The sequence below is a fragment of the Sapajus apella genome, unplaced genomic scaffold, assembly GCF_009761245.1.
Source record: "Sapajus apella isolate SASKATOON/1434 unplaced genomic scaffold, GSC_monkey_1.0 scaffold15, whole genome shotgun sequence".
NCBI lineage: Eukaryota > Metazoa > Chordata > Mammalia > Primates > Cebidae > Sapajus > Sapajus apella.
The window spans coordinates 15921025-15939981 of record NW_022436955.1 but is presented as its reverse complement, the minus strand read 5'-3'; the positions used below and the strand labels follow the sequence as shown (position 1 = coordinate 15939981).

At 43.5% G+C, this 18957-nt stretch overlaps 1 protein-coding gene across 1 annotated transcript in view; it reads right to left on the bottom strand.

Annotated features, from left to right (window-relative positions):
- PKD1L3 (polycystin 1 like 3, transient receptor potential channel interacting) overlaps positions 1-18957 on the bottom strand; it is an 85813-nt gene that overhangs the window by 46442 nt on the left and 20414 nt on the right. Inside the window, 8 exon segments of the mRNA XM_032284380.1 lie at positions 4746-4924; positions 5838-5939; positions 8180-8410; positions 11261-11454; positions 15002-15233; positions 16014-16142; positions 17458-17584; positions 17681-17808. Coding sequence (XP_032140271.1) covers positions 4746-4924; positions 5838-5939; positions 8180-8410; positions 11261-11454; positions 15002-15233; positions 16014-16142; positions 17458-17584; positions 17681-17808 — 1322 coding nt within the window.

Genomic DNA, 18957 nt, shown 5'->3' with positions numbered 1-18957 from the left:
ATCTGGGGTATAAACGGGGCATAGTCTTTAACGTTTACATCAATGACGTCTCTCTCTACTTAGTCTGGCCTCATTTCCACTTCACTGAGGCAAAGGCCCTGAGATTTCATCCTTTTCCCAGCCACAGTGTTTTATCACTAACTTTTCCGCTAACTTCAGCCACTCACACACTTGTCTTCTGGGACACCTGACTGTTCAACCTATTGACTTCATCTCACAACTAGTCAGCAAACTTCCTGCTTCACTGTAATGACACTATTTTCTCCAAGGGTCTGTGTTTAATGTCATGAAACCACTTAAATTGCTCTCGTGAAAATCTTCATTTTAGTTGAACGTTATTTTCTGTGTTGGGAATATAGACTCCTTTAAACCTAAGGTATTTCTGGGGATTGTCTCATTGAAGCAGTTTATGAAACAACAGGTGACTAAGCTGCATTTGATTCAACTAGACAGTGCATTTTATATATTTAAAGCTGTCGTTTAAAAGCAAAGTATGGGCCAGAGTTGGTGACTTGTGCCTGCCGTCCCAGCATTTTGGGGACCGAGATGGGTGGATTGCTTGTGCTCAGGAATTTGAGACTACCCTGGACATCATGGTGAAACCCCATTTCTATAAAATACAAAAATCAGCCAGGCATGATGGTGCATACCTGTGGGCCCAGCTACTTAGGAGGCTGAGGTGGGAGGATCACTTGAGCCCGGGAGACAGAGGTTGCAGTGAGCTGTGATCATGCCACTGCACTCCACCCTCAGTGACAGAGCCAGACCTTGTCTCAGAACATAAGAAAAAAAAAGCTAAGTATAATAAAAGTAGAATAAAACACAATACAGAAGAAAATATTCATTTTTCTAGTCCTAGGCTTTTTATGCATCAATTTTAACTTTTATTCTCATATTCTTTCAAATGTAAGAAAAAGTACAGGCCGGGCGCAGTGGCTCACGCCTGTAATCCCAGCACTTTGGGAGGCCGAGGCGGGTGGATCACGAGGTCAAGAGATCGAGACCATCCTGGTCAACATGGTGAAATCCCGTCTCTACTAAAAACTACAAAACATTAGCTGGGCGTGGTGGTGCGTGCCTGTAATCCCAGCTACTCAGGAGGCTGAGGCAGAAGAATTGCCTGAACCCAGGAGGCGAAGGTTGCGGTGAGCCGAGATCGCGCCATTGTACTCCAGCCTGGGTAACAAGAGCAAAACTCCGTCTCAAAAAAAAAAAAAAAAAAATACAGGCACGTACAGAGTCTAATGTGAGTGTTAGGAAAGTCACTATCACCAGAAAGATTATGGAAAAAAGCTGTCTTTTGCTAAAAAAAAGAAAAAAGAAAAAAGAGTAGTAGTCTGTCCCTTTTCTGTGCTTTCCAAGGTGTCTGCATTAAAGCACAGATGTTACTTTTGCAATTAAAAAATAAAAACAGGCCAGGTGCAATGGTTCACACCTGCAATCCCAGCACTTTGGGAGGCCAAAATTGGATTGCTAGAGCCCATAAATTTGAGACTGGCCTGGGCAACACAGGGAGACTCCATCTCTATAAAAAAAGAAAAATTAGCCAGGTGTGGTGGTGGCATGCATTTGCAGTCCCAGCTCATTGGGGGGCTGATGTGGGAGGATCATTTGAACCCAGGAGGTTGAAGCTGCAGCGAGCCATGATCATGTCACTTCACTGCAGTCTGCACAACAGGGGAAGACCCTGCCTCAAAAATAAACAAAAACAAGAAAAGAAAATCAAATGGAGACTAGAGAATGCCTTCAAAAGAGCTTCAAGGGCTGGACACAGTGACTCATGCCTGTAATCCCAGCACTCCGGGAGACTGAGGTGGGTGGGTTGCTTGAGGTCAGGAGTTTGAGACCAGCCTGGCCAACATGGTAAAACCTCACCTCTACTAAAACACAACAACTAGCTGGGTGTGGTGGCACACACCTGTAGTCTCAGGTACTCGGGAGGCTGAGGCACGAGAATCGCTTCAACTTGGGAGGCAGAGGTTGCATTGAGCTGAGATTGCACCACTGCACCCCAGCCTGGGTGACAGTGCAAGACTCTGTCTCAAACAAAACAAAACAAAAAGAGCCATGATACCTGATAGGAAGCTCTAGGGGTGACACATAATCCTGAGAATTTAACTGTAACAAATATTGTTACAATATTAATTTTAATTATTAATTGTAACAAGCGTTATTCAATCCCTCTATAATCCTGGCATTGTACTAGCTGAGAATAGAATACTAATAAGACAGTAACTTTATCCTTGAGGGGCATGAAATCACCGGGAGCTAAAAAATAATAGTATTATAATCAAAGACTACATATAGAATTAGGACTGATATAAACCAGTAGTAAGAAATTGTGAGAAAAGTAGAAAATATTGCATCAGAATAAGTTTCTTTGGGTGCTTTCTCTAAAAGAGTTAAATTTCAAAATTATTTTGCTATGATTACCAAATAACATCTATCATTAAAATTTTTCAACATACTTAAAAGTACACTGAATAAAATTTTAAAGATTTATATCCTACTACCTGGAGATAACTATAATAATTTATTATATATACTCTAGACCTTTTCCTATACACATACTTTATTTTTTACCTTTTTATTTTTTTTTTTTTTGCTCTGTTGCCAGGCTGGAGTACAGTGGCACAATCTTGGCTGAATGCAACCTCCGTCTCCTGGGTGCAAGCAATTCTGCCTCAGCCTCCTGAGTAGCTAGGACTGCAGGTGTGGGCCCCATGCCCAGCTGATTTTTATATTTTTAGTAGAGATGAGGTTTCACCATGTTGGCCAGGGTGGTCTTGATCTCCTGACCTTGTGATCCGCCCGCCTTGGTCTCCCAAAGTGCTGGGATTACAGACGTGTGCCACTGCACCTGGCCTATTTTATTTTTTCGAGACAGAGTCTCAGTCTGTTGCCCAGGCTGGAGTGCAGTAGTGTGATCATGTTGCACTGCAGCTTCCACCACTGGACTCAGTGATCCTCCCACCTCAGCCTCCCGGGTATCTCGGCCTGCAGGCATGTGACACCATGCCCAGCTATATATATATTTTTGTATTTTTTCCAGAAATGGGATTTCGCCATGTTGCCCAGGCTGGTCTTGAACTCCTGGGCTCAGGCAATCTGTCCTCCTCAGTCTCCCAAAGTGCTGGGATTATAGGCATGTGCCACTGTGCCTGGCCTGCATACTTTTTTTTTTTTTTTTTTGAGATGGAGTCTCACCCTGTCCCCCAGGCTGGAGTGCACTGGCATGATCTCTGCTCACTGCAACCTCCACCTCCTGGGTTCAAGCAATTCTCATGCCTCTGCCTCCCAAGTAGCTGGGATTACAGGCCCGTGAAACCACACTCGGCTAATTTTTGTATTTTTAGTAGAGACAGGGTTTCACTATGTTGACCAGGCTGGTCTTGAACTCCTGACCTCAAGCGATCTGCCCGCCTCAGCCTCCCAAAGTGCTGGGATTACAGGTGTGAGCCACCACACCTGGCCTTTGTGAGCATTTTAAGTTTAAGCCATTCTGATGGGTGGCTTGTGCTCTGTCATTTTCATTTCCTGATGACTAACCATGTTGCACATCTTTTCAAGCGCTTGCTATACATGAATCGCCTTTACAAATAAAACTGGAAGGATGGTTTACCAGCTGATTTGTGCGTACTGGAACAGAATGGAAGCAGCAAGGAAGTTATTAGGCTCTATTGGCCCAGTGGCTGGTCTATCTAGCCTAGTAGAAAAAACTTATTTCGCTAATAAATGTAAGCAGACTGTATGCTCTTTACAGGTGGGCAACATTTAGCAACAGATTCTTTTGAGGGCCTGAGCCTGAAGACTTCCACTCCATTTTTCTTTTCTTTTTTTTTTTTTTCTCAACTCCAAGGAATCAGTAATCTTCATTCTTAATTGTATCATCTACTTTCTCTAGCACCTCTCCTCATTCTGAGTGCTGCTGAAGGAAGATGCTGAATCATTCAAACCTAACACGTTAGGTTCAAGGACTTTATCATCATCTGTTTATTTCTCTAATTCCCCAGGCACATCTCACATGGTAATTCTATTCTTTCTCCTTAAGATCTTGACATTTTTCCCCCACCCCAAGACAGGGTCTTGCTGTTGCCCAGGCTGGTGTGCAGTGGTGCAGGCATGCTCACTGCAGCTTCAACCTCCTAGGCTCAAGGGATCTTCCCACTTCAGGCTCCTGAGTAGCTGAGATTATAGGTGCACACCACCATGCCTGGTGAATTTTTTTAATTTTTTTTTTGTAGAGGCAGGGTCTTCCTATGTTGCTCAGGCTGTTCCCAAACTCCTGGCCTCAAGTGATATTCCTGCCTCAGCCTCCCAAAGTACTGGATTACAGGTGTGAACTGCTGCACCCTGCCCTTAAACTCTTAAATTTGACTATCAATAGATAGTTGTTGACTAAAGTTAGTCTTTAAAGATGTGTTTCATATTTAGAAATACTTTTAATTTGTGGCACTTTCAGGCAATATTTTGTTGGTGTTATTTGCTGCATACAATCATGGCATTTAAGAAATAAAATTAGAGAAAACAAAGCATCTATTATTCTACCTTCCAAAAACATTGTATTGTTAATTTCTCGCGCTTCATTCTAGGGCTTATTCTTTGTAGATAGCTTGAGAACGTAAATCTAACAGTCATTTGTTACTATTTGGCTCAAAGATTTACTGTTATTTATTGTGGTGATAAGCTTTCTTCTCTCTTAGATCCACAAAGAAACAGCAAGTCAACATGATACGTGTGCTCACCAGGAAGGACTGAGGCCAGAATTGTCATGCCAGAGACGAAGGCTGTGCAGTTCCCCTAGAGAGGAATGAGTGGTGAGAAGGAAGACATCCAGGCCCCCTCGTTCAAAGACCGTCTTCTGGGGGTCACAAAGGTGATGGGGCTCACTCTGTCCCTCTGATCCGTAGAGGGTGATAACAACCTATAATGAGACAGGGAAAGGTAAAATATAGGGAGTTTTAACATGATTCTTTGGGTTTATCCATAAGGAGAAAGATGAAGACACAGAAAACTGTATTTAGACTAAGTCTTTCAGATCTTAGACAAGCATAGAGAGCTCTTCATATGTACAGTCTTTTTTTCTGAGACGAAATCTTGCTCTGTCACCCAGACTGGAGTGCAGTGGCGCAGTCTTGGCTCACTGCAACTTCCACCTCCAGAGTTGAAGCCATTCTTATGCCTCAACATCCTGTGTGGCTGGGATTACAGGCATGGGCCATCACCCTCAGTTAACTTCTGCAGTTTTAGTAGAGAAGGGGTTTTGCCATGTTGGCCAGGCTTGTTTCAAACTCCTGACCTCTGGGGACTTGCCTGCCTTGGCCTCCCAAAGTGTTGGAGTTACAGGCAGGAGTCCCCTTGCCTGGCCCACATGTACAGTTTAGAACTATAAAATACCAATCTCTGATCTCTTTTTTTTTTTTTTTTTTTTTGAGATGGAGTCTTGCTGTGTCGCCCAGGCTGGAATGCAGTGGCGCTATCTCAGCTCACTGCGAGCTCTGCTTACGGTGAGCTCTGCCTACTGGGTTCAAGCTATTCTCCTGCCTCAGCCTCCTGAGTAGGTGAGATTACAAGCGCTCACCCCCATGCCCAGATAATTTTTGTATTTTTAGTAGAGACGAGGTTTCACCGCATTGATCAGGCTCGTCTCGAACTTCTGACCTCATAATCTGCTGGCCTCGGCCTCTCAAAGTTCTGGGATTACAAGCATGAGCCACCATGCCCAGCCTCTGATCTCTTTTAAAGTGCTATTGGTTGCCGGGATATCACCAACTCAGAGTGTATCTCACGTGGCAGAAGACACGAAGCAAGGAGGGAAGAACATTTATCTCATTAACCTTAGCTGTTGTAGCAGCCCTTCTTCTATATCCGGTGTAGACCTGAATCAGGTAGTGAAACTGAGCGCTGGGGTCATTATCAGCCAGGACAGTAACCTTCACCTGCAAGAAAAGCAGAACTAAGCAACATACCTGGCCTCCACTTAGTATAGCTCCTGCCTCCAGCTGAGGAGCAAGAGGAGGCAGCCCGCAGGTGTGGCAGCCCTAGAGAAAGCAGGGCGGACGTGTGGTCAGCGGACAGACACACCAGCAGACCTAAGCCACTAAAGTAGGGATGAGGCCTGAACCTCTGGGCCTGTGCCTCTCAAGTGAAATCACAGAATCAATCACCTGATCATGTCTTGGGCCTCTAAATCCTCCCACCTCCCTCCCACTCAGGTACAGTCACCACATAACAGAGAAAACCCAGCTAAATTTGCATTTCAGATAAACTATGAATGATTTGGGACATGCTTACACTAAAAACACACTATTTGTTTAAAATGCAAATTTAACTAGGTAGCCTGAATTTTTGTTTACTGACACTGAGAACCTGAACTCAGGGCAACAAGAAATGAACATCTGGCGTATTCTAGAATTTCCACGTGCAAGAAAACATATGAAGAACATACACATGGAAAGAAGATATTGTCAAAAACAAATTTTTTTTTTTTTTTGAGATGGAGTCTTGCCCGGTTGCCCAGGCTGGAGTGCAGTGGCGCAAGTGAACCAAGATTGTGCCACTGCAACCTCCGACTCCTGGGTTCAGGTGATTCTCCTACCTCAGGCTCCCGAGTAGCTGGGATTACAGGTGCCCGCCACCACGCCCAGCTAATTTTTATATTTTTAGTAGAGATGGGGTTTCACCATGTTGGCCAGGATGGTCTCAATTTCTTGACCTCATGATGATCTGCCCACCTCGGCCTCTCAAAGTGCTGGGATTACAGGCGTGAGCCACTGCGCCCAGCCAAGGTTTTTGTTTTTATAAAGATTCCATATAGGTTTCTTGTATATTATAGTTTTATAGTTACATTTTTACTTTGTCTAAAAAAAAAAAAAAAAAAAAAAGAGTCTTGCTATGTTGACCAGGCTGGAGTGACGTGGTGTGTTCTTGGTTCACTGCAACCTTTACCTCCCTGGTACAAGTGATCCCCCTACCTCAGCCTCCTAAGTAGCTCGGATTACAGGTGCCCATCATCATGCCTGGCTAATTTTTGTATTTTTAGTAGAGATGGGGTTTCACCATGTTGGCCAGGCTGGTCTTTAACTCTTGACCTCAAGCAATACACCAGCCTTGGCCTCCCAAAGTGTTGAAATTACAGACATGAGCCACTTTACCTGGCCAGTTACATTAAGTTATAATTTGACTTACATATAACTTACTTTCTTTTTTTGAGACGTAGTCTCATTCTGTTGGCCAGGCTGGAGTGCAGCGGCATGATCTCGATCTCGGCTCACTGCAGCCTCCTTCTCCCGGGCTCAAGCAATTCTCCTGCCTCAGCCTCCCAAGTACTTGGGATTACAGGCGTGTGCCACCACACCCGGCTAATTTTTCTATTTTTAGTAAAGACAGGGTTTCACCATGTTGGCCATGCTGGTCTTGAACTCCTGACCTCAGGTGATCCACCTGAGGTGGCCTCCCAAAGTGCTGGGATTACAGTCGTTGAGCCACTGTGCCCTGCCGACTTACATATAACTTTCATATCCAATGTATAAAGTAGGATAAAGTTGCATTTGACTGTAGTTAAGCTCTCTAGGTGTTTTCTTTTTTTTTTTTTTTTTTTTTTTTTTTTTTTTTTTTTTTTTTTTTGGAGGTTTGTTTTTTGTTGCGCAGGCTGGAGTAAAGTGACAAAACAATAGCTCACTGCGGCCTCAAGCTCCTGGACTCAAGTGACCTTCCTACCTCAGCTACCCAAGTAGCTGGGACTACAAGGATGCACCACCATGCCAGGCTATTTATTTTTATTATTTTTTTAAATTTTCAGTAGAGACAAAGTCTTGCTATGGTGCCCAGGCTGGTCTTGAACTCCTGAGCTCAAGTGATCCTCCTGCCCTGGCCTCCCAAACTGCTGGGATTACAGGTATGAGCCACTGCACCCAGCTGGTGTTTTCTTTTGGCTCATTCCTAATCTAAAATGAGTCCCACAACTGTCCAATCTTGGATCCAGAAGAAAAAAAAAAAGAAAAAGTTCTTAGGTCTTGAGACAGTGGACATGAAGATAAATTTAAGAAAAGTTTCACTTGAATTTCTGTGGCTCTCAGTATTGCACCACTGGCTTCTTTTGACAAAGGTATGTTTTTTCCCCATGTTATTTAACATACTCAGTATCATGGTGAAACTGCTGGACTCCAAGTCTCATTACCTTCTGCATATCTGCTTGATCTTTTCTCCAGGCCCACACAACTATGATCATGTAGAATCCTAAAAGGCTGGCCAGCAGCGACACCCCAACAGGATTGCTGGTCACATGAAGGAAGAGTATGATAGTGTCTTCAACATTCACAGTCCTGGGCACGACAAGGAAGTCACTGGCAAAGAAGGTCAGGTGGTTACAGAGACACTGTGTCCTCAGAATTGTGCTCTGTGGCCCAACCTGGAATTAGAATCAAAATGTAGACTCTAGTCAGATAGAGTGCTAAGGACAAGCCAGACATAAACATTGGCAATTTAGAGATGAAAAGAGATGCTTAGATCTCACTCACTGCTGGTCATGGCATAAACTGGTATAACCAATGTGGAAAGCAATTCAGCAACACCTAGTACAGCTGAAGAAGCACCAACTCTTTGAATCCTGCATTTCCAGTTCTGAATGTATATATGCTCTAGGGGAACTTTGCACATGTGTATAAAGATCTACTAAAAGAAATGTTCTGTCACCCTTGTTTATAATTACCAAAAACAGGAAAAAACTTACACGTTTAATAACAGAACCTACAAATTAATAAATACATAAGCAGGCAGAGGCAAACTAATGGAATTCTACACAGCAGCTAAAAATGAATGAATTAGCCAGGTGTGGTGGCTCATACCTGTAATCCCAGCACTTTGGGAGGCTGAGGCAGGTGGACTACCTGAGGCTAGGAGTTCAAGACCAGCCAGGACAACATGGCAAAACCCCATGTCTACCTAAAATATAAAAATTAGCCAGGTATGGTGGCGCATGCCTGTAGTCCTAGCTACTTGGGAAGCTGAGGCAGAAGAATTACTTGAATCCATGAGGCAGAGTTTGCAGTGAGCTGAGATCATACCACTGCATTCCAGCCTGGGTGACAGAGCAAAACTCCATCTTCAAAAATAAACAAATAAAAATGAACGAATTAGAGGTAGATGTATCAACACAGATAAATGCTGAGTAAATAAAACACATTAAAGAGATATGTACAGTATAGTGCTATTTACACAACGCCTAAGAAGCATGCAAAAGACTTATCTATTCATTGTTTCCCTCTCCAGAATGTAAGTTCATGAGGATATTGTCTTGTTCACTGCTTTATCTCTAGTTCCTAGACTTGGGCATGGCATGTAGAAGATACTCAATAAACGCTTGCTGAAAGAATGAACACCCACACAAATTCAGGCCAGTAGTTACCCTTTGGTGGAGGGGAAGGAAGGAGAGAGATTAGGGAGGGCTACACAAAGTGCTTCAATTATTCCTGAAATTTTTAAAGATAATCTGAAGCTGAGGAAAATATGAACTTTAATAAAGTTGAATGTGCATTCAGTGTCTTTTTTTATATTATTTCTTATGACTTTCCGTATGTTGGAACATTTCTTCTTAATATTTAAAAAAAATGTCAGAAGGTGATTACATGGAAGCTACCAATTCTATGTTTGGTTTTGTGGATGAAAAGCCTAAAGTACTGTCATGACTACTTATTTCCATGGCACAGAGTTAAGTCCTGGAGGCCCAATCTAGTTTGCCCTTAGAAGAACTCTTGGCCGGGCGCGGTGGCTAATGCCCTTAAGCCCAGCACTTTGGGAGGCCAAGGCGGGCGGATCACCTGAGGTCAGGAGTTTGAGATGACCCTGGCCCACATGGTGAAACCCCTCTCTGCTAAAAACACAAAAATTAGCTAATGTGTGGTGGCAGGTGCCTGTAATCGCTGCTACTTGGGAGGCTGAGGCAGCAGAATTCCTTGAACCTGCGAGATCCTGCCAGTGTACTCCAGGATCTGGGAAACAAGAACGAAACTTTATCTCAAAAAAACAAACAAACAAAAACTCTTGTGCTGTACTTGGGGCAGCTCAATTCCTTTCATGGGGTCCAAGCACTTCAGAGTGCTTCAAGGAGGTGGGAAATATCCGATGCCTTCTGCAATCAGTGGGTCTGTGCTGTGGGAGGGGAAAAGCTCTCAAGCTTCTCCAAGCATGGTTTCCCTAACAAGCAACACTGGCATCAGCTGGGAGCTTGTTAGAAAGACTCTCAGGGCCTGACCAGAGCTACTGCATCAGAATCTCCTTTTTAACAAGCCCTGTTTATACATTTGCTTGATAGCCATTGTCCAGCTATGACTGCCTGAGGCTATGAATGGTACAGATTCCTTCCTAAAAATCCTCTTTCTGGCCTCCCAAAGTGCTGGTGGGAGGATTGCCTGAGTCCAGATGTTCAAGACCAGCGTAGGCAACATGTTGAGACCCTGTCTGACCAAAAAATTAGCCAGGCGTGGCAGCATATGCCTTTCATCCCCACTACTTGAGAGGCTGAGGCAGGAGGATCTTTTGAGGCCGGGAAGTTGAGGCTGCAGTAAGGCGTGATCACAATCACTGCACTCCAGCCTGAGCAACACGGTGAGACCCCATCTCAAAGAAAAAAAATTCTCTTTCCTTCTCTTCCCAATCTAGATGGCCCTTTCTCAGCTCTTTTAGGACAGCTTCATGCTTTGCAAGACCTTACATCACGTTCTTTGAGCTACTGAACCAGGACTTTATCAGGCGTAATCTCACAGAATCACGAGTGTGCAAATTTAATAGTGGTGTTTTAAGCCAGCTGGACACCAGGAACAAGGCGATTAATTACAAAAGTGACAACCTGTCCTCACTTGGCCTGAATTGCACAAGAATCTGAGAACATAGTTCTTTTTCCAAGCTATGAATGTTCTCTTTTGTTTAGCAACAGGCTTCATTTTACCCACCCACAACCTATTTAGGACTTGTAGAATTTTACAGCTTCCACACACTGCTTTATTTTATCCACAATGGTCAGGTCTACCCTGGACTGTTTGAGAAAGAAACTACAAAGATAAAGCACAAAGCTGCCCCCGCTCAGAAGAGCCACACTCGCTCTGCCCACCACACACAACCCTGCTTCCCTTGCCCAAGCAGAGTCACTTCATACCTCCTGATGATTTTTCTTGCTGGGCTGCCCCAAATGAGATAACAGATGCATTGGGTTTAACGGTGGCTACAGCAGAAGAGAGGCCCCAGAGGCGGCTCAGTTTCTTACTTGGCATCCATGGCTGCTCCACGTCCGGTTGTGGCTGTCCCAGTAATAACACTGAGTGACGGCTGTGATGACGGAGACCAAGCTGGGCATCTGCTGAACACCCTCCTGGCTCTCACTCAGCACAGCTGTTATATAGTAGGTGCCAATGCCGTGCTGTAGATGCTCTGGAGTCAGTACCCATATGTACTCCTCATCTTAGAACAAAGAAGATTACTTACTTATCAAACAGGACAAAAACACCAGTAGAACCTCTCTTCTAAAGGATCGATTGTTAATATTTTACAAATGAGATAATGATAAACCTAGAGTCACAAACGATTTGAAAGAAAATGACCAGTGATACAATCCCAGGCTCCAGGTCACTGCTTTGCTCCTAAGGAATCACTGGCATGACACGGCTCAAGAGCTACATCTTGGGCCAGGCACCGTGGCTCGCGCCTATAATCCCAGCGCTTCAGGAAGCTGAGGTGGGTGGATCACTTGAGATCAGGAGTTCGAGACCAGCCTGGTGAATGAGGCAAAACCCCACGTCCACTAAAAATAGAAAAATTAGTGGGGTGTGGTGATGTGGGCCTGTAATCCCAGCTACTCTGCAGGCTGAGCCAAGAAAATTGCTTGAACCTGGAGAAGTTGCAGTGAGTTGAAATCACACCACTTTACTCCAGCCTGGGCAACAGAGTGAGATTTTTGTCTCAAAAAAAGACATTCTTTTGGTATGTGATCATTTAGGTCTAATGATTTAGAATGTATTATGAGGTTTACAAAAATGAAATGATCACACACCTGTTAGCAGATGGAAGACTAAGGTAACAAGAGAAACCCCAGGGTGAAGCAAAGACAGGGATAGGGTGGCTCCAGGAACAAAGCCCAGGTTGGCACGCCAGGGACCTGAGGTCAGGCCTGGCTCTGTCACCAGCTGGCTGGTAGGGGATAAGGCCAGTCACCCGGTCTCTCTGGGCCTCAGCTTTCTCATCTTTCAAAGAGTCCTGTTTCTCAAACAAAGGCTCTCAAAGGCCCCTTCCCACTCTGAATGACAAGATATCATTGCCAAGATCAGCAAGAAAAACTGAGTGCATGGCCAGGCGCAGTGGCTCACACCTGTCATCCAAGGACTTTGGGAGGCTAAGGCAGGAGGATCTCTTGAGCCCAGGAGTTCGAGACCAGCTTGGCCAACATGGCAAAACCCTGTCTCTACTAATAATACAGAAAATTAGTCCTCCCAGCAGTCCCAGCTGCTTGGGAGGCTGAGGCATGAGAATCACTTGAACCTGGGAGGCTCAGCCTGCAGGGAGCCTGGGCGACAGAGTGAGACTCCACCTCAAAACAAAAACAAAAACAAAACCGAATGCACCTTTGGAATCGGAAAAGGGCCCGTTGGAAAGTCACACAAACTCTGCAGTGGGCAGCCTGGTAGTGAGCATTGCTGACTCAGGGGCTTTGCCTAAAAGAAAGAACTTAAAAGTGATTGTTCCTGTTGAGAGGGGCCCATGTTTGAACCAGAGAAAGTTCTTTGAACACAGAAAGTGGTCCTGATGGGAGACTGCAGCATGCTTTCTCCACTTGGAATTTTCCCAATGTAAAAATAAACACAAAGTGTAGCTCTCATTAAGACTTTTCACTACTACATTTGAAGTAGATACTCACAGAGCATGTTTTTGATCAAATATATCTAAGCACTATTTATATATATCAGGAATTTTTATTTTTTATTTTTGAGACAGTGTCTTGCTCTGTTACCAAGGCTGGAGTGCAGTGGTATGATCCAAATTCACTGCAGTTTTCAACTCCTTGCCTCAAGCAATCCTCTTGCCTGAACCTCCCAAGTAGCTAGGACTACAGGTGCACATCCCTACACCCGGCTTTTTTTTTTTTTTTTTAAACTTTTTTTGTAGAGACAGTCTTGCTATGTTGCCCAGGCTGGTCTCAACCTCCTGGCCTTAAGTGATCCTCCTGCCTTGGCCTCTCAAAGTGCTGGCATTATAGGCATGAGCCACTACACCAGGTCAGACATTTTTAACTGTAATGTTATGTCTCAGAAATTCTTAACTTTTAAAAACTACAGTATAGTCATCCACTGAGATATCATCAGGCTTTTCTTCCTCAAATCTAAGATAAGAAACAAAGTTGAAGTCTATGGCTGTACCACCCTAAATGTGCCTGATCCTGGAAGCTAAGCAGGGATGGATCTGGTTATTACTTGGATGGGAGACTGCCTGGGAATACTGGGTGCTGTAGGCATTAAAAAATAATAAAGTTGAAATACATATGATGTATTTTGTATACACTCATCTACAATATATAAATGTGAAGTACATGTAACCCACGGTGCTGTGAACCTTACTTCTGCTGTGGGCCTCAACTTATTATGAAAATCTTCAACCATACAGAAAGAACTTTACAGAGAATAACCATATGAACACTAACTAGATTCTACAATTAACATCTTACTAAATCCGCTTCCTCACATATATATCCTTATCCATCCAATAATCAATATTTTAAAAAAATGCATTTCATGGTCACATGTATCTACACACGTGGTAAAATCACACAGACATACAGATACACACACATACAGAAATGTGTTTGTAAACCTGGTGAAATCTGCATAAAATCAGTGCAGCGTATTAATGTGATTTTCTGGTTGTGATTTACTGTAGTTATACAAGATGCTGCCATTCAGAGAAGCTGGATGAAAGGTATACAAGCCGTTGCTGTTTTTTTTTTTTTCCAACTTTTTTTTTTTTTTTGAGGCAGAGTCTCTGTTACCCAGGCTGGACTGCAGTAGCATCATCTCAGCTCAATGCAACCTCTGCCTCCCAGATTCAAGTGATTCTTGGGCCTCAGCCTCCCGAGTAGTTAGGATTACAGGTGTCCACCACCATCACCAGCTAATTTTTGTATTTTTAGTAGAAACGAGGTTTTACCATGTTGGCCAGGCTAATCTCAAACTCCTGACCTCAGGTGATCTACTGGTCTCTCCCTCCCAAAGTGCTAGGATTTCAGTGGGATTACAGGCATAAGCCAAGGCGCGCCCAGCCTGTCTAGTTATTTTTCTTCTCACTCTGTCACCCAGGCTGGAGTACAATGGCGCAATCTTGGCTCACTACACCTTCACCTCCAGGGTTTAAGCAATTCTTCTCCCTTAGCCTCTCAAGTAGCCTGGATTACAGGTGCCTGCCACCACGGCCTGGCTATTTTTTTGTATTTTTAATAGAGATGGGGTTTTCACCCTGTTGACCAGGCTAATTTCGAACTCCTAACCTCAGGAGATCCACCCACCTCGGCGTTCCAAAGTGCTGGGATTACAGGTGTGAGCCACTGCACCTGGCCTGTCTCTGTTATTTCTTGTAACTGCATGCAAATCTATAATTATCTCAAAATAAAATTTTTTTAAAACAAGAAAAAAATTTGGCCAGGTGCAGTAGCTCATGCCTGTAATCCCAGCACTCTGAGAGGCTGAGACAGGAAGACTGCTTGAAGCCAAGAGTTCAAGACCAGCCTAGGCAACATGGCAAGACCCTATCTCTACAAAAGTTCTTTTTAAAAAATTAGCTAGATGTGGTGGTATGCACTTGTAGTCCCAGCTACTCAAGAGGCTAAGGCAGGAGGATCCCTTGAGCCTGACAGTTTGGACAGTTTGAGGCTGCAGTGAACAATGATGGTGCCACTGTACTCCAACCTAGGCAAAAACAAACAAAAAAACACAAGGTAAGTTTCTAACAGCTGATTGGGTTTTACCTTTTTGCCACACCTTATCCTTTGGAAGAGTGATGTTCAGGTGGAAGTGAGTGCAGTTAGGCTGATACTGGAACCCCATGTAGAGAGTCATTAAAAGGGGACTGTCAGGATCTATGCTCACTATCAGGGATTTCTCCAAGGACGTGACGTTCACTGTGATTGTAAACTGATCTGTGCTCATATTGACGCTGGTGGGATGGGTTTCCAGGCTAACATTTCTCCAGAGCATGATCTAGAATAAGAGACAATCATCACAATGGTCAATTCATTGATGCCTTTCAAAATCCATTATATTGATAAGGTAAGGAAATTTCCTAGGTCCTTTTTTTTTTTTTTTTTTTTTTCCCCTGAAATGGGGTCTTGCTAGTTGGCCAGGTTCATCTTGAACTCCTGGTCTCAAGTAATCCTACTGCTCCAGCCTCCCCAAATGCTAGGATTATAGGCATGAGCCACTGTCGCAGCCAAGGCTTCCTCATTGGATGTTAGTAGCTGATGCTGCTGAGGTTAAAAGTATATAGACCAAGACCTAAAACAGTTATTATTATTTTTGACACCAAGTGCCACTGTTGCCCAGGCTAGAGTGCAGTGGCGTGATCTCAGCTCACTGTAACCTCTGCCTCCCAGATTCAAGCTATTCTCCTGCCTCAGCCTCCAGAGTAGCTGGGATTACAGGTGCCCACCATCACGCCCAGCTAATTTTTTGTATTTTTAGTAGACACAGGGTTTCACCATGTTGGCCAGGCTGGTCTCAAACTCCTGACCTCAAGTGACCTTCCCACATCAGCCTCCCAAAGTGCTGGGATTACAGGCATGAGCCACTGTGTCCAGCTCTCTAAAACACTTTTTCTAAGGGTAAGGTATGTCTCCCTGTAAAAGTTCCTAAGATGTTAATAACAACAATGGCACAGCCATCATTCTAACATAATTCCTTTTAAGTTGTTGCATCCTCCCACCCTGTTTTAGAATATCCCATTCTAATATCCCATTTTATTCCCTAAGAATCCGTTGTTACCTCAATGTCCTCCATTAAATCATGGACTTGGAGCAATTTATGATTAGCACTTAGTAACACACTTCCAATGCTTCCAACAACGTTTCTGTTGTCTAAATCCTTGAAGGGATTGAAAGCTAGTCCTGTTACCTAGAGACAAAGAAAAGTCCAGTTTTATCCACTGCTGAAATGTTTATAAATGACCCCAATAAGTAGAAAGATATCAGATATCATATGTATGTATACATAACCATATAAGTGTATATATGTCTTTTTTTTTTTTTTTTTTTTTTTTTAAGAGAAAGAGTCACACTCTGTCAACCAGGCTGGAGTACAGTGGCATGATCACAGCTCACTGCAACCTCTGCCTCCCAGGTTCAAGTGAGTCTCCTGCCTCAGCCTTCCAAGTAGCTGGGACTACAGGCATGTGCCACCATGCCTGGCTAATGTTTGCATTTTTAGTAGAGATGGGGTTTCCTTATGCTGGTCAGGGTGGTCTCAAACTCCGGGCCTTGAGGGATCCTCCTGCTTCAGCCTCCCAAAGTGTTAGGATTACAGGAGTGAGCCATCATGTCCAGCTGGATATCATGTATTAAAGTAAATGTTGGGATGTTACCCCTACTAATACTACAATAACATTCTACATTATAATCTCTATGAGAAATAGTTAATTAAAGATGAATTACACCTGGGGCCCCCAGAATTATTATTTTTCTTCTTTGTATCTAGAGGATTCTGTTTTACTAGGAAGTAACTATTTTGCTCTTCAGGATAAGGAAACGATGCTACCTATATTTGTCAGGTAATTACTGAAAGAAATATATTGATATGAGTAGGTTGGCATACTTAGTCAACAATTACTTAGATAGTGCCAGCTTTTTTTAAAATAGCGCAGAGGCTGGGTACAGTGGCTCACACCTGTAATCCCAGCACTATGGGAGGCTGAGGTAGGCGGATCACCTGAGGTCAGGAGTTTGAGACCAGCCTGGCCAACTTGGTGAGACCACATCTCTACTAAAAATACAAAAATTAGCTGGGCGTGGTGGCACACACCTGTCATCCCAGCTACTAAGGAGGCTGAGACAGGAGAAGCACTTGATCTCAGAAGGCAGAGACTGCAGTGAGCTGAGATCGTGCTACTGCACGCCAGCCTGGGTGACAGATTGAGACTCTGTCTCAAAACAACAACAACGAAAAACAAACTGCAGAGTTGAGATCAATTCAAATCAGAACCTAGAAATCTAATTAAATCCAGAAATCTGTTTAATGCTCCCAACTTCTACAGTGGATCATTTTTAAGAAGTCTCTATCCCTGCCAGTATGAAATAAAAACAAATGCCACATAAACTCTCTCATCTGATCTAGTCCATTCAGCTTACCTTTCATGGTACATTACTTTTGCCCCAATGCCTACATGGCCATAAGATCCCATTTTCATTCCGATCACAATCAATTTCACACTCACTTGGACATTAACTCCGGGGTGTTTATTCAAGAGCTCCTTCAAAGCTGAAGCCGATGGAAAGCCTAGTCTCACAGGGGCCGGCTGACCCAGCGTGTAAGAGCTCAGAGGTAAAGTTGATAGGTTTTGTCTAATGAGAAACAAGTGAAAAAGGAAGTCAATTTTTCTATGGGCTCTGAAAGTGAAAAACAGTGAAACTCGTCCTGTTCCTTCCTCCCTTGTTAACCTGCTCAGCAGCAGAGAAGCAATAGAAGAGGTCAAAGTCACGGAAGACTCGGGAGGCTGCTTCTGCTCTAGAAATGCTTCCCCAATATTCCCAAGCGCCACCAAGGACATTTCCAGCATGTCTTCTACCTGCATTGAGAGGAAAACAGCGTGTGACTTGTAAAACCTTAGTGTCTTGTATCAGTAAAATAATGTTTTGGAGAGGATTGGAAGGGGAATTTTCAGTGGTGTAATAAGGCTGGTATTCCTCAGAGAAGGCCTTGGAACCCAGCAGAAAGTACCTGCAACCTGGCTACAGACTTACCATCCTATGAACCCAACTAAGAGGGCTAACCAAAGAAATACGCCTTTGCCTCATCAGATTATCAGCCTAGACCTGCTCATGATAGTTTTTTTTTAAATGACAGCTTTATTGAGGTGACTTTCCTATATAAAATTTATCCACTGAGAGTATATAACAATGTTTTTTAGTATACTCACAGGGTTATGCAACCATCACCACAATCTAATTTTAGGATTTAACCTCCCTAAAATAAACTTGGTAGCTGGGTGTGGTGGCTCACGCCTGTAGTCCCAGGACTTTGGGACAGTTGGATCACTTGAGGTCAGAAGTTTGAGACCAGCCTGATTGACATGGTGAAACTCTGTCCCTACTGAAAATACAAAAAATTAGCTGGGCATGGTGACACATACCTGTAGTTTCAGCTACTTGAGAGGCTGAGGGGGAAGAATAGCTTTAACCTGGGAGATGGAGGTTGCATTGAGCCAAGATCGTGCCACTGCACTCCAGCCTGGGAGACAGAATGAGACTCTGTCTCATAAAATAAAATAAACCTGGTACCAATTAGCAGTAAGTCTTCATTCCCCCATCCCTAGTCCCTCTATCTCTAGGCAACCATGAATGTACTTTCTGTGTCTATAGATTTGCCTCTTTGGGACATTTCATATAAACGCATCACAATACAGTCTTTTGTGATGGGCTTCTTTTACTTGGCATTATGTTTTCAAGGCTCATGTTGGAGCATGTACCAACACTTCATTCCTTTTTGTTGCTGAATAATATTCCATTGTATGAATAGACCAGATTCTATTTAGCCATCCATCAGATCATAGATAAGAGAGTAGTTACCACTTTTTGGCTATTTAGCTATTAAACCATGCTGCTACAAACATGAGTGTACAAGTTTTTGTATGGACATGTTTTCAATTCTCTTGGGTAGACACGAGGAGAATTGCTAGATTACATGGCAATTTTATTTTTTACTTTTTTTTTTTTTT